This window comes from Chrysemys picta, chromosome 8 (assembly GCF_011386835.1).
Source record: "Chrysemys picta bellii isolate R12L10 chromosome 8, ASM1138683v2, whole genome shotgun sequence".
Classification (NCBI taxonomy): domain Eukaryota; kingdom Metazoa; phylum Chordata; order Testudines; family Emydidae; genus Chrysemys; species Chrysemys picta.
Window position 1 is genome coordinate 76,981,663 of NC_088798.1, and position 14,852 is coordinate 76,996,514.

Consider the following 14,852-nt stretch of genomic DNA (forward strand, 5'->3'; position numbering starts at 1 on the left):
TCGAACCCGGAAGTGCTCGCCGTCGACTGCGGTACTCCAGCTCGCCGAGAGGAGTACCGCGGAGTCGACGGGGGAGCCTGCCTGTCGAGTGTGGACCAAGGTAAGTTTGAACTAATTCGAACTAAGGTACTTCGAACTTCAGCTACGTTATTCACGTAGCTGAAGTTGCGTACCTTAGTTCGAATTAGGGGGGGTAGTGTAGACCAAGCCTTAGTCTCTATGTCTGAAATGATTTCTTAGGTGCAGAGTTACTGCCTAGGGTGATATGCACAGAAGCAGACAAAATGCATTATGAGTGCCAAAAATTTCAGAAGCCACCTCTGATTCCCCTAGCTGTCCATGGAGAGGAGTGAAGTTAGTATGATGAGCTGAGATGCTTTGAGTATACCTGATGTAGGCATTATCTAGTACTTTGCTATGGAAGGTGTGCCTGGGAAAAAGATGAAAGATTTCACTAAAGAATGGCTGGTGTACTGTCCTGCCTCTTCGAAGGTTTTTTTTTTTTTTTTTTTTTTTTTTTTTTTAAACTGGGGTAGAATCTAGTGCAAATACTCTCCATTCAGTCTCGTCTTTATATTTGGGTTTTTAACAGGAAAGCGGTTAATTTAATATCACCCATCCTTCATCATTAAGATTTCCAAAGCAAGGAGCTGATCCGGACAGCCTTCTACATGCATTGACATCCATAGGAGTTCCATGCACCAGAATCGGGCCCTTAAGCTGATAGCTGAATTCCATAGAGGCATCACTTTCTCCCCCTTTAAAATGCAGTCAGCCCTGGGGTGGAACATATCAATTGTTTACCAGTGCACAGCAACACAAAGCAACTTCTTAGAGCAAGAAGTGAAGAAGACTGTATCCTATTGAATCCACTTGGGGAAGTGGGGGAGGCAGGGTATAATTCACACTAGAAAACACCAAGGTATTTACTGTCGTCTATGGAAAGTACATTTAGTTTTACCTGGTTCAGGTGAAGCTGCCAACTACATGGGCATCACTCCTGTTTTATACCATGGAATTGGGACCTAGGCACTTATAGAACTGAAAGCTTCCATCTAGCAAAGCATAAGGACATCACTTTAATCATGTGAAGCCATGGGGATTACTCAGGGCTTACCTTAAGCACGTACTTAGGTGCTTTGCTGGATTGGGGCCACCAGTGCCATGCCATCATTTTAAAATATTAATTTAAATACTAAAGTACCCGCATTGCTTCTCAAAACCAGCTGACAATTATAAATAGTAACCCCAGATCTGTATCCCTAGCCCATCACCCAGCTGGGGAAAATGATGGGCTTTACATAATATAAAAGTGTCAGGGGGTTTATGGCTGTTGTCTTTAGGTTCAGAAGGTCTCTCTTCTCTCAGCTCTGCCCCTACTTAGCTGCCAGGTGAAGGAACCACCCTGGAAATTTAAAAAGCTATCAAACAAAAAGGGCAGCTTTAAAAGTGGGTGGGTGGGGTGAGCTGAATGGGCTCTTCTGATAGCACTGTCTGGGGGCCCAGAGACACAATCCAAGCGCTCTGTGCTCTGGACAGAGAGCTTCCCTGCTCTAGGCACTCAGCTGCTTGGAACGCTGCCAGAAAGTCCCATGGCTTATCTTTCACTCGCATTAACCCAAGCTAGGGCCGGGTAGTGCTGGGAGCTGATTCAATATCAAATGCGTGTGTTTGTGCCGGATGCATACTTCTGTTGCACCCACAGTGCATAACATATGTGCTGGGGCAACTGGAATGAAGCAAAGGGGAATGGAATTACGCAGAGGACACTTCCCTAAGTGTAACATCTGTCAGACCATGGAAGACTCATCCAGGCATGTGATGGAGCCCCTGCCACCACTAGAGGAATGACAAGATGGACCTGGTAGAACAGCTTATATTATTCTGGAGAGAATGGTCCCGTACTGGCAAGGAGGAGGAACTAAATGACCAAGGAGATCTTCTCCAGCTCTAATGTCCATGAGTCAATGTTTTTAATGCTGTCCTTTCCTATTAGGGCAGAGGCCTTAATTGCAGGTGAGACAATAGTTGATCTAGCTCTAGGACACTCTGGTTGGACACCATTGTTAGTACTTGAGAGTGGGCTCCCACTGTACGAGGTGCTGTTACATAGAGATGGTCCCTGCCCCAAAGATGTTACCATCTGAATAGACAAGCTAAACAAAGGATGGGGAAGTGAGGCCCAGAGAGACGCAAGGCCCAGATCCACAAAGCTGCCAATGGGAGTTAAGAGCCAATATAGCTTCATGGAACTGGGCCAAAGTGACTTACCCAAGGTACACAGGGAGTCTACATCAGAGCTGCAAATTGAAGCCAGATCTCTTCAGGCCCAGTATAATGCTTTAACCATCAGGATCTCCTTTCCCTTTCACAGTCTTCTACAAAAGCTGTGTTGCATCCAGCCTGTGTGTCACTGGTTCAAAGACAGCCCAGGGCAACACTGAAGTAAATGGTCACTGGCTCGTGGTTGCTCAGTGGCCTGTTGATGGAACAAAGGCAGAAATTCAAATAAATAAAACACATGAAATGTCTTCTACTTTGTTTGCCGTGGGCTGGTGTCTGCCACACACAACACGCCATGAGCAGTGGCACTAACTGGCCCACTTGTTGGCAATTTCAGCCAAGAAGCCCAGGACTAGCTGGGGTGTGAGATGAACTACCCTCTCAGCCCCTGCAATTCCCATCCAGGAGATGCCGGAGGGTGTTCCCCTTCTAGGCAGCACGTGCTAGGTGTGCAGGGGGGTTGCTTTTATGGCCTTTCTCTGAAGCATTAAGAACCGGCATCTCTCTGCCCATCTATCCATGCACTTAATGAGTCCTGCCCTCCACTCTGGTGTTTGAGGCATCACTGCTGGAAGCAGAACAATGGACTGGCCCAGTCGGTTTTTATGCCAGATCCTATGCTCCCAAAAGCCATTTTTTCTCCTTCTGATGCAGCATGGTAAACTGTGGTGGGAGCAAAGGAGTTGTGTGGTTCCTGGCATGCTGCCAGCCAGGAGACAGACGGAAACGTGTTAGATTTCCTGCTTCTCTGTATGCCACCAACCCTAGGACAGCCTGGGATCCATTACCACCATTCTGGGGTGAAACCTCCGCTGTTCTGCAGAGGAAGCTTCCAAATGTGAACAGAATCGGTTTTACCTCCTTCGGCCTGGCAGCGTGACTGGTATGGCCTCATGCTCTGGAGCCAGTTGTGACAAAGTTCCTCCTCTATCTTGGTGGGTCCTGCGCTTATTGGCAGATTTTCCTGCCTCAGAGGTTCACCATGTGGGTTGGGGAACAGCCCAGAGACCTTCCCCTTTGGAAGAACCCACAGTCCAGGTCAATTGGGAGGTTTGGGGTGAACCCGGGCCCGCTCTCTACTCCTGGTTCCAGCCCAGGGCCCTGTGGACTGCAGCTGTCTATAGTGCCTCCTGTAACTGCTGCATGGCAGCTACAACTCCCTGGGCTACTTCCCCATGGCCTCCTCCAAACACCTTCCTTATTCTCACCACAGGACCTTCCTCCTCGTGTCTGATAACGCTTGTGCGCCTCAGTCCTCCAGCAGTACTCCCTCTTACTCTCAGCTTCTTGCGCCTCTTGCTCCCAGCTCCTCACACTTGCCCCACAAACTGAAGTGAGCTCCTTTTAAAACCCAGGTGCCCTGATTAGCCTGCCTTAATTGATTCTAGCAGCTTCTTCTTAATTGGGTCCAGGTGTCCTAATTAGCCTGCCTGCCTTAACTGGTTCTAGCAGGTTCCTGATTACTCTAGCGCAGCCCCTGCTCTGGTCACTCAGGGAACAGAAAACTACTCATCCAGTGACCAGTATATTTGCCCTCTACCAGACTCTGTACCCCACTGGTCTGGGTTTGTCACACAGTGCTGGGGGTGACGGAATTTTTTTCCACCCAGCAATTCGGGAGGGGACGGCAGTCATTTGATACTGAGGGGTCCAGTGCCAGAAGGCAGCCACGCTGTCGTTAACATGCCTGGTGGCTGAGCAGCCCGGGGGAGTTTGGACTCACTGGAGCTGAATTAAGTCGCTTGAGTTGCTTACGTCTCCATTGGGAGAGTGGATGGAGACTCGGGGGATTTTTTCCCCCCAACTTTATTCTGCGCGCAGGAACGTCTATGCTGCTATGTCCCTAGCGCCAGCCTCAAAGTCTGAGTCAGCTAACCCAGGATCTAAGGCTCACTGCTGTGTTATTGGTTTTTTTGCAGTGTAGACATACCCAATAACACATGCAGGGCTTTGCACTGTGGCTGCTTGCACCCAGGCTTGGCTAACCTGGCACTCAGAGCCGACTGCCAGTCACCCAATTCACTCTGCAATGAAGACACAGCAGTGTGAATGGCCCCACCGCTATTAAGCTCGTCAGGGTGGCAACTCTAAAGCCTGATGCTGACACTTTAATTATTTAATTGTTGGTCATTTTAGCTCTTTGACATGGCTGGGAGCAAGCAAACCCAGAGGGGCTGGAAATTTCAAACTTAACTCAATTTATGCCCTCTGCTCCTGTTTGTACTGGAGAGTACAATGAACACACAGGATCCAAGCCTGACTGTACCTGCTTTTCCAAGGGGTTAGCACAACTAGATTGTGGGGTACTTAGGCTATGTCTACACTGGCAGAGTTTTTTCGACAGAAGTTTGGTCGATGATTAAAAAGCACGAAAAGAAAATCATTGTTGCATGTTCACAATGTCCTTCTATGTTGGCATAGCATGTCCACACTTGGGGCAGTAGCATCAACAGTGAGAGCAATGCAGGTGGGACGCTATCCCACAGTTCAGCTCTTCATCTTCTGCTGCTAGGTCTTGTGGGAAGGCAGAGGGGATTGCAACGCATCATGGGTCTGGGCTCAATGTACTATGATGCATTGCTTTCTGTTCCAGCATTCCATATGCTTCCAACTTCAGTTCGTGGCATTTTTCAATGTCCCTTGTTTTCTGCTTGCCCTGCCATCTCTGTCTGAAAGAATGGATCCTGCACTACTCTCCAATGTTCTGCTAGCTGTCAGTAGCACATCGCGAATGGCAGTGCAGTTAATCTTGAAGTTCCAAATTCAACAGGATTCAGTTGCCTGATGTGCTGTCTGACATGGATAGGAGCAACATTAGATTACTTCTGGCATTCATGGAGCAGCTGAATGTGATGGAACGTTGCTTTTGGGCTAGGGAAACTAGCACTGAGTGGTGGTATTGCATCGTTATGCAGGTATGGGAAGATGAGCACTGGCAGCAGAATTTTTGGTTGAGGAAAGCCACCTTCCTGGAACTGTGTGCTAAGCTCTCCCTAGCCCTGCGGCGCAGGGACACCCAAATGAGAGTTGCCCTCACAGTGGAAAAGCGCATGGCAATTGCAGTGTGGAAGCTGGTGACTCTAGACTGCTACTGGTCGGTTGCAAATCAGTTTGGAGTCAGGAAGTTAACCATTGGGGCTGTGTTAATGCAAGTGTGCAGGGCCATTAATTGCATCCTGCTGTGAAGGACTGTGACTCTTGACAATGTGCATGAAATACAGGGTGGCTTTGTAGCAATGGGATTCCCTAACTGCGGCAGGGCGATAAATGGCACACGTATTCCAATTTTGGCACTGGACCACCTTGCGACGGAGTACATCAATAGGAAGAGGTACCTTTTGCATGGTGTTTCAGGCACTTGTGGATCACCACGGGTGTTTCACTGACATCCATGCTGGGTGGTTGAGAAAGGTGCATGACGCATGTATCTTCAGGAACACCAGCCTGTACAGAAAGCTGCAAGTGGAAGCTTTCTTTCCAGAACAGAAGATTAGAGTGGGGGATGTTGAAATGCCCATAGTGATCCTGGGAGACCCGGCAGACCCCTTACTCCCATGGCTCATGAAGCCTTACACGGGAAACCTGGACAGCAGTAAGGAGTGGTTCCACAACAGGCTGAGTAGGTGCAGGATGACTGTGGAATGTGCGTTTGGCAAATTAAAGGTGCACTGGCGATGCCTTTATGGCAGGCTAGACCTCAGTGAGGATAATATTTCCATGATCATAGCCGCATGTTGCACGTCGCACAATATTTGTGGAGGGAAGGGTGAAAAGTTTGCTCAGGGGCAGACTGCTGAGGCAGAACACCTGGCAGCTGATTTTGAGCAGCCAGACACCAGAGCTATTAAAGAGGCACAACAGGACGCTATTGAATCAGGGAGGCTTTGAGGCAACTCTTTGAAGATGAGAACCAGTAATGTAGGTTGGTATACTCTGGACTACAATGCTTAATGAAATCAAGTTTTGCAAGGAAGCACTTGTGATTTCTGTGGCTTAGGATTCAATGTAAGCAAATGATTTAACTGCTTGTTTATTAGTTCCTGCCATCCGCTATCACAATTTGCAGGAGACAAATAAAGACTTCTTATCATTCAAAAAACTTTGCTTTTATTGCACAAAAAAACTACAGCACCACACACACACACAGAGAAATGCTTGTGGGAAGAAGAGGTACCAGGGGAGGGCCGACTTTCAGAACTGTGCGTAAGTCCAGCTATCATTTGTGGCGGTGGAGTGAATGAGATAGTGAGAAGTCCCAGACAGCGGAAAGGAATTTGCGGGTGGAGTTTGGGAGGACACGGGAAAGAGTTCTGAATGCGCTGAAGGGGAGGGCGGGCATGCATCTGCTCAGTTTGGAGTGTTATGAGAGACTGTAGCATCTCAGTTTGCTTCTCCATAACTTTAATCATCCTCTCTGTTGGGTCCCTAGCATGGGCCTCATTTTCTTGTCTGTCCTGCCTTTCGATTTCCGTCCAGTGTCCACATTCCCTGTTTTTGGCATCCAAGCATTGCATCACCTACTGGAACATGTCATCCTTGCTCCGTCTTGGGCACTTTCTTATCCAGTGGAGGCACTCGGCCAGTGTGTAGGGGCCCTTTCAAGGCCACATCTGCAGAAGCACAAGGAACAATACACAGAAGCATGATTGTTAAGCACATGCACAGCATTGAAACAATACAGTAAAATACACCTCTAGAAACATACCGATCACTTTCTCACTGATCCTTGACAAGCACACATGCCGGTGAACACCCCAAGCATGGTGAGTTTACCCTGGGGTGGGGAGCATTGTACATGGGGAGATAATCAATATGAAAGAGTCGTGGTGCAGTTGACTAGGGACAATATTCTAAATTTTCCCACCCTTTTCCACAGGCGGGGGTCATTATGGCAGATATCTCATTCCTGAGGTTAACAGGGATGAAAGAGTGCATCTACTACACACTTGCGGCTTCCACCCCGGTCCCTATGCTGCTCACTTATGTCCTGCTTTGGTCCCTGCGCAAGTGATTGCAGAATGGTTCAGGAAAATTTCCTTCAATGGGGAAAGGAACAAAGTAGCTCTGCCAAGGAACCTCCAGTAGAGGATTGGCAAGTGCATCCAGGAAAGTTTCCTAGAGATCTTTCTGGACGATTCCAGTGAAATCTCGGTGTGCATCAACATCCTGTTCTGCCATAGTGTTTAGCTGCATGGGGAAATGTCCAGCCCACAGAAACACAGCCAGCCTTGTACATGTCTATGCCCTCAACCCACCTCCGCACTTCACAAAGCAAAACCACTTATCGTCAGTCTCCTCTCCCGCTTCTTGCTCGCTGGATTGCAACTGCCGAGACTGTCTAGACACCTCCGGGGTGGAGAACAGCTCCTGACTGGACGAACCACTGGGCAATCCTGCCATGGTCTCCACATTGTCATCCTCCTCCACCTCTTGGTCAATGACTTCGTCCTCAGAGCTAGGTCCACTTTCTGTCAGCTCCAGCCCCGCCGAAGTATCCACAGGATTCTTGGCGGTGGAGGTGGGGTCGCAGCCAAGGATAGTGTCCAACTCCTTATAAAAATGGTTTGCCTTCCTTACCTTCTGATACGCCTGTATCAGCTCCTTGATCTTTGCTGTGCACTGCAGTGTGTCCCAATCATAGTCCTTTTCGTGCAAGCTTCAAGAAATCTGCCCGTAAGTATCAAAATTCCTATGGCTGGAGCACAGCTGGGACTGCACAGCCTCCTCTCCCCAAATGCTGAGCAGATCCAACAGCTCCCCATTAGTCCAAGCAGGAGAGCGTTTGCTGCATGGAGCCACCATGGTCAGCTGGGAAGATGAGCAAACAGGAAGTGGAATTTCAAAAACTCCCGGGGCTTTAAAGGAGGAGGGGCGGACAGTTGCTTACCTGGCTTCAGGGCAGCAGAGTTGGAACTGTTGACCAGAGCAGTCATGATGGACATTTTGGGACACCTTCTGGGGGCCAATTATAGCAATAAAATCAAGCGTGATGTCTACACTGGCACTTTGGCGACTGAACTTGTGCATGAAAAGGTTATGACTCTCTTTGAGGTGGCTTTATTTTGTCACCGAAACTGAGGAATTTTATCACCGAAAGTGGCATTGCAGTGTATACACATCCACTGTTTTGTCACCAAAAGCTGCCTTTTGGCAAAAAAAGCTTGGCAGTCTAAACAAGGCCTTAGATATATGCAAGGTCTCAGCTCTTCCGGACCCTGCTCTGATTTCTCTGACCTTAGAAATTAACATGGACACTCATGAATAAAAGCCTTCATCAGTCTATTGTTACGATCGGAATTTAAACTCAAAAAGCCAGGAAATTCAGCAATCAAAGGTCAATTCCTTTTTCTTTCATGGCATCTCCACCACAAGAGGTTTCCAGCCATGGTGGCCCATTCTGTACAGTTCTCTGCTAATCTCTTTGTGGATGAATGGTTCTTTTGATTCACCCAGGTTACCACCTCATCCATCCAAGATCTTCTTTTTCTGCGATCCCTGTAATTGCCAAATTCACACATCTGGTTCACACTGAGGGCCAATCAGCTTGCATGGCAGTTGCGGAATACTAGATCAGGTTATCACAGTATAACTTTGGGGCTAATCCTGCACAAGGACCCCATGAATCAAGTGTAGCCAGTTTTTGGGGGTTTGAACCCTATTCTTCGCCCCACAGCCGGCTTATTGAATGGCAGCCTGCACTCGCTGTTTCACAGGGCCAGCTTTGGACATTTGTGCCATTTTATAGAGACAGCAGTGGCCTCTGTTGCTCCAGTGCACCCTGTTAGTACTGGCGTCACTTGTTCATGACTGCTCATTTGACAGGTTCCCCTGCTTATGTCACAGCTAGCCGTCCATCTGGGGGCGTTCCACAGAGGTGCTTAGTGGCAAAAGACACTGCCCAAAAGGACTGCTGTGCACTGGACTTTGGCACCCATCAGGCCCAGCCATGGCCATCCTTGCCCTATGCCCACACAACGACCATGCATCATGGTGCAAATCTAGGAGGAATGGGGGCAGTTCAATAACGTGCAATGTGGATATCTGAGAAATAAATCCCTCCGTCCACTCGCTCTGCCACCCTGCACAGGCTCTGTGGCAAGTTTGTCTGTACAGCGCAATGGGAAGCAGTAGGCAGTGGCTAGTTCACAGCAGGCTATAGTATAGTAAACTGGCCCTGCTGCCATAAGAGATCAGACGCCTTGAATTTAGGATCCAGTGTTGCAGAGCTCAATCCCTATCCCAGTAAGTCTTTAAGGCTTCCAGAAAGAAGGGGGGTATTCTTTTGGCCTGGGCTGATGGCAGCTATTGAGGCACTGCAAAATCTGTAAGACCCGCAGAAGCAGGAGCATGAGAAAAGAGAGCTCATTAACATGAATCATTATGGGCTGCTGGGGAGACTGAAAACCCGCTGGGCTGATCCAATGACAAAACTCTTTTGCCAGAAATGGAAAGAACGTGCTCTGTACAAAATGGAATGGTGTGGCATCGACTTGCATTCGTGGAGGGATGGACGAGGACAAGCCAGACAAAGGTGATAGAGGTTGACCTGTATCCCGTGGAACTTTACAGCCTGACAGCAGAGATACCGAAAACAGTACTGTACTCTGACAACTCAGAGCTCTGGTAGGCTTTCTGTGGGGCTAAGGAGTGGAGCCTGTGGGAGGGACTGATTTGTAGAGTGGAGGGTTGATGCTGGGGCTCCTGGGTTGTATTATTAAACTCTGCTGCAGACTCAGTGCACGACCTCAGGCCTGATTTACACTTAAAAGTTAGGTCACTATAGATGCATGGGTCAGAGGTATGAAAAAACACCCCTTGAGCGCCATAGCTATGCTGATCTAACCCCCAGCATACATGCAGCTATGTTGACAGAAGAATGCTTCCGTCGTCATAGCTCATGTCATTCGGGGAGGTGATGTTCACTCACCAATGGAAAACCCCCTTCCATCACTGTAGTCTGCATCTACACTAGGGGGTTAGGCTGGCATAGTTACAGAGAACTAGCTATGCCAATATAGTCTCCATAGTGTGTATATACCCACAGACAAACCTCATCGGCATTCATCACTGCATCTATCTGTGAAATGGATCTGATAGGATGAGCCTGGTCTACACATGTTGTGCATTGCTTTAAGTCAGCTGGCTTCTGAACTGATTACATTAACTCAGTGTAATACCCTTAGTATGGACACTATTCAACCAGTTTAAGAATGTCCACACTATGGGCCTGCCTACACTGACAAAAAAGGTGAATTTTTCAGTCAAGTTAGCTGAATGCCATTGAACCCCCTCCAGCAATTTAACACCTTTAAGATCCTTTGAACTGGTTGTGTTGTAACCTAGCTGGCAAGTGTTTTGTGGACAGGACTGAGGGGGTTACACCGATTTAACTCAAAGTAGTTAAAAAGGTGTACAAACTGGGAATAGAGCATCCCTTAATTATGAGTGTTTAGAAGTAGTTTTGAGATCATGAGCTGAAAGGCAAAATGTGGTTCTTATACAGTATTTAAGCTAAGAATGCAGGAGTACGGCCTGTAGGAATGGCTGAGCTCAGCAGAATATTGGTAACTGATAGTGACCCGGCTGTATGGGTCTACAGAATAAAAAAGTCCATTAAGATACATGTTTGGCTCCAGTGTCCTGTATTGTCCAGCATCCCTCTTCCAGGACTGGTACTGGGTATGTTACTAAATATACCAGGTTCTTAGCAGCACACATAAAACTTTTCCATGGGGCTCTCATCCAGATGCTCTGGGGGCATAATGTCAGGGCAAGCTGCTGTCATCTCAGATCTCAAGAAGAATATGGTCCCCTCTGCCTATGGTCACTGTCCACACTCAAAAGCAGTGCCCCACCTGGCAGACATTAGCCACGAGTGCGGCACACCAGAGGCTCCAGCAGTGGTGCTGGGAGCCTGACCAGCCCCTACTAGTGAGCAGTGTGACGAGCAGCTGACCTCAGTCTCTGGGTCTATGACACCTTGCAAAAGCCGCCTCAGGCACTTCAGGATGGTTTTTAAAAAATTAGCAGAAATCTATTTTTTTTCTGAGCAACTAAACATTTACTCTGGCTCCCATTTTGAGATAATGGCTTGAAAAGACGCTGACACCAAGAGACCGATAAGAGTTCCCAGGGAATTTTGAGAGTTAGGCTGTTTCACTCCCAGTTCTCACTGGGTCCTCAAAAGGCTAAATGAAACCCACTGCTTCTGGGAGCTGTAGCAGGAAGTGTGAAATAAATACTCGCAGAGCATTGTGATTGCAACAGTGTAGTGTAGTGTTACGATGGATGTGGGTCAAAACTGCAACCATTTGTCTCCCAAAGCAGATTATGTAGTGACAGTACACTGCAGGGTTGGTACCTACAACAGTGCTCTTTTACTGGTTCAGCTACCAATGGTGCAGTTTTCCAGGGCAGATGCAGCCTGATTTGCGCGAGGTTATGCAGGTTGTCTAAGGCAGAGCTAGAAACTGAAACATTTCCTGACTTCCAGTCCAGTGTCTTCACTGCAAGACCAAGTTTCCTCTTGCTCTGCTCAGTAACTTAAGGGCCAATCCTGGACAAGGAATCTTTGAGTAGAACAGCCTTTTGTTGATCATATATAAGTTGACATGTGCAGCTGGAAAATACAGGCCCCTGCTGCATATTCCTCTTACTCCTGCAATGGAGGTGAATTATTGTGTGAAGTCCTCTGATCTGTATGATGCAGTGTCAAACTAGATGATCATAATTGTGACTCCTGGCCTTAATGAATCTGTGGTGCAAGGATAATGGTTTTCCAGCTGGTGTGTAGTCATTTTGACATAGGGAACTTGGTGCAACTATGTCCCTGTCAGGCCACATTAACTGTCAGACTAGCTGTTCTCCAAGTATCAGTGACTGAGTGGGTGTGTGACACGCTTCTGTGGATGTTTATGAACATAAGAACGGTCATACTGGGTAAGACCAATGATCCATCTAGCCCAGTATCCTGTTTTCCGACAGTGGCCAATTCCATGTGCTTCAGAGGGAATGAACAGAACAGGCAATCATTGAGTGATCCATCCTGTTGTTATCTACTACCAGCTTCTGGCTAGAGACAGCCAGAGCATGGTGTTGTGTCCCTAAGCATCTTGGCTAATAGCCATTGATGGACCTATGCTCTATGGCAGTGATTTCCAAACTTTAACAACCTGTGAACCCCTTTCACCAAAATGTCAGGTCTCGCAAACCCCCTCCTAAAAAAGAATATTTCCAGGGATTTTCTCCATTACCTGAGAATAAAATATAAAAGCAGTGATCTTGCAAATATAAAATTTGTTTATGACATGCTTATTACACACTATTTATTATTAATTATTATTTATCATTATAGTATTTTTATTACATTATGAAAATGGCAATACTCTTCCAAGATCTCACTTTCGTAGCTTGTATCACTTTGAATAAGCTTGTTATAAGACAAGGCTCCTATGTTTCATCAAGGAGTATCAGATGTGAAACAGCATGAAGGTATCTAAGAAGCCAACTCCAAGAGTTCCTCTTATACAAGCATTCAGGTCTTGAGCAGTTAGGGTGACCAGATGTCCCGATAAAATTGGGACCGTCCCGATTTTGAGCTGTTTGTCCCAGAGATCGGACGGGATGCAATTTGTCCTGATATTTTGCGCCGGCTTTTTTTTTTTTTTTGCCCCCCACCCCGGTGTCCCAGTATTTTCTTCATCTCATCTGGTCACCCTATGAGCAGTTCAAGCAAACAACACATGTTATAACAAAGCTTAAACTTGTTCTTCATAATAATTTTAAAAACAATACTAGCTGCCTATTTAATTTTAAAAACAGCAAAAAATATCCACTTCCCTTTCCATTTCTTATAAGGAGTCTTGAAGTTTAAATCTCCTCAGTGTGATAGATACGCTTGCTTTGATCTGCTTAGCTCTTGGAAGTCCAGGGGCTCCGGGCTCCTGATCCCGTGCTGCCCGGGGTCCCTAGGGACAGCTCTGTCCGCCATTAGGGAATTTTTTCCCGAGAACCCCCTGTAACATTTCGTGAACCCCCAGGGGTTCACGAACCCCAGTTTGGGAACCACTGCTCTATGGCTCCATGTGTGGGAGACAGTAGCTCCATATAGGCGGAAAAGTAGCAACAAGAGCTCCGGTTTTCATGCAGAGGCCGCTGGGAAGGAATGATGGTAAATAATGACTAGTGAGAACGAAGTGGCATTCCAAGTATGTGCTCTGTGCCCGTGACAACATGTTGCCTGAGCAGCGTGATTCTAACATGATTCTGTGTTTGGAGAGTGTGTGTGTGTGTGTGTGAGGAGAGCTAGGTAGGCCCAGCTCCTCAAAGGTATTTAGATGCTTCGCGCTCACTGATTTCCATTGGACTGCATGGTTTCGCTACACTCAGCTAGGCACACACCCGTGAGAACAGGAGGATGCAGGGGGGTCTGATCCTGCCACCTGCTCTCAACCCTGTGGCATGGGGCAACCAGGCTGGCCCTGGCAGCACAGGGAAGGATCGGACCCCGTCTGCATCTAGGTGGGACGGGTGGCACTGTCCCAGCGGGGTTGGGGCTGGCGTGCAAGGCTGCTGTGACCTAGCTCTTCTCCCATAGCTCCCGCCACGTGGGCAGAACCCCGCCCTGGCCCGGCAGCGAGTCCCTCCCGCGCCAGCTGATGCTTCCCCACACGTGCGCCTTGCCCTTTAAGAGCCACCGCTTGGCCTGACGCGGCATTGCTGAGACATCGCGAGATCCGGGCCTCTCCCTCTGTGACCAGCTCTGCCCCCTCGCGGCCCAGGGAACTACAAACCCCGACATGCGCTGCACAGGGGGCGGAGGCTGGCCTGAGTAGTCAGCCAATAGTGATGGGGAGAGCGCAGCCTGGCGGGACCAGCCAATGGCGGAGAGCGAGCTGAAAGGCGCCGATTGGCGGAGTCGGAGGGTCCCGCCCCCTTTTCTCCTCCCCGCCCTCTCCGGGGTCCCTCGGAAGTGATGTCACAGGCCCCATGTGAGCGGATTGCAACACATGCAGCGCGGAGAGGGGGAGAGAAGCCGGTTTCCGACGTCAGAGCCGCCGCGAGCCCCGAGCCGCCCCCGCCGCCGCGCAGGGAGGAGCCGCCGCCGCTGCCGGGGGGACAGGGCCTGAGGTGAGCGCCGCTCCGGGCGGGGTCGCGGGGCGCGCGGGCCGGGACTAACCGCTGTGCTCTGTGTGTCCGCCGGCCCGGCCGCCGCAGGGAGGAGGCGGAGGAGGAGAAGATGGCGGACGACCCCAGCGCTGCCGACCGGAACGTGGAGATCTGGAAGATCAAGAAGCTCATCAAGAGCCTGGAGGCGGCCCGCGGGTGAGCAGCGGCGGGGAGCGGGCGGGGCCTGTGCGGGGCCGGGGCTGAGGGGGGCCCGGGTGGGGTCTCCCCCTGTCCCGCCTGGGAGGAGGCGGGCGGCCGCCGCTCCCGCGTGTCCCCGGCGGGGTGGAGGCTCGGTCTCCTCGTTCTGCTGGTCCTGGGAGGGCCCCGCCGCTGGCCTGCGCGGGGCAGCATTTGAACCGAAACTCGGGCCGGGCGCGAATCGCTCGTGGCAGAGTGAGCCC

At 49.3% G+C, this 14,852-nt stretch overlaps 1 protein-coding gene across 3 annotated transcripts in view; it reads left to right on the forward strand.

The window, feature by feature from the left end:
• The first annotated feature begins 14,253 nt into the window (after positions 1-14,253).
• The window catches only part of ETF1 (eukaryotic translation termination factor 1), a 39,059-nt gene continuing 38,460 nt past the window's right edge, over positions 14,254-14,852 (forward strand). Inside the window, exons 1-2 of one of the 3 annotated variants that reach the window (XM_005312392.5) lie at positions 14,254-14,412; positions 14,500-14,607. In XM_005312392.5, the coding sequence (XP_005312449.2) occupies positions 14,258-14,412; positions 14,500-14,607 (263 nt within the window). In that variant the 5' untranslated portion in view covers positions 14,254-14,257. Of the gene's footprint in view, positions 14,413-14,487; positions 14,608-14,852 lie in introns of those variants that run through there. The other 2 variants (XM_065554841.1, XM_042850760.2) reach the window with 2 other exon arrangements.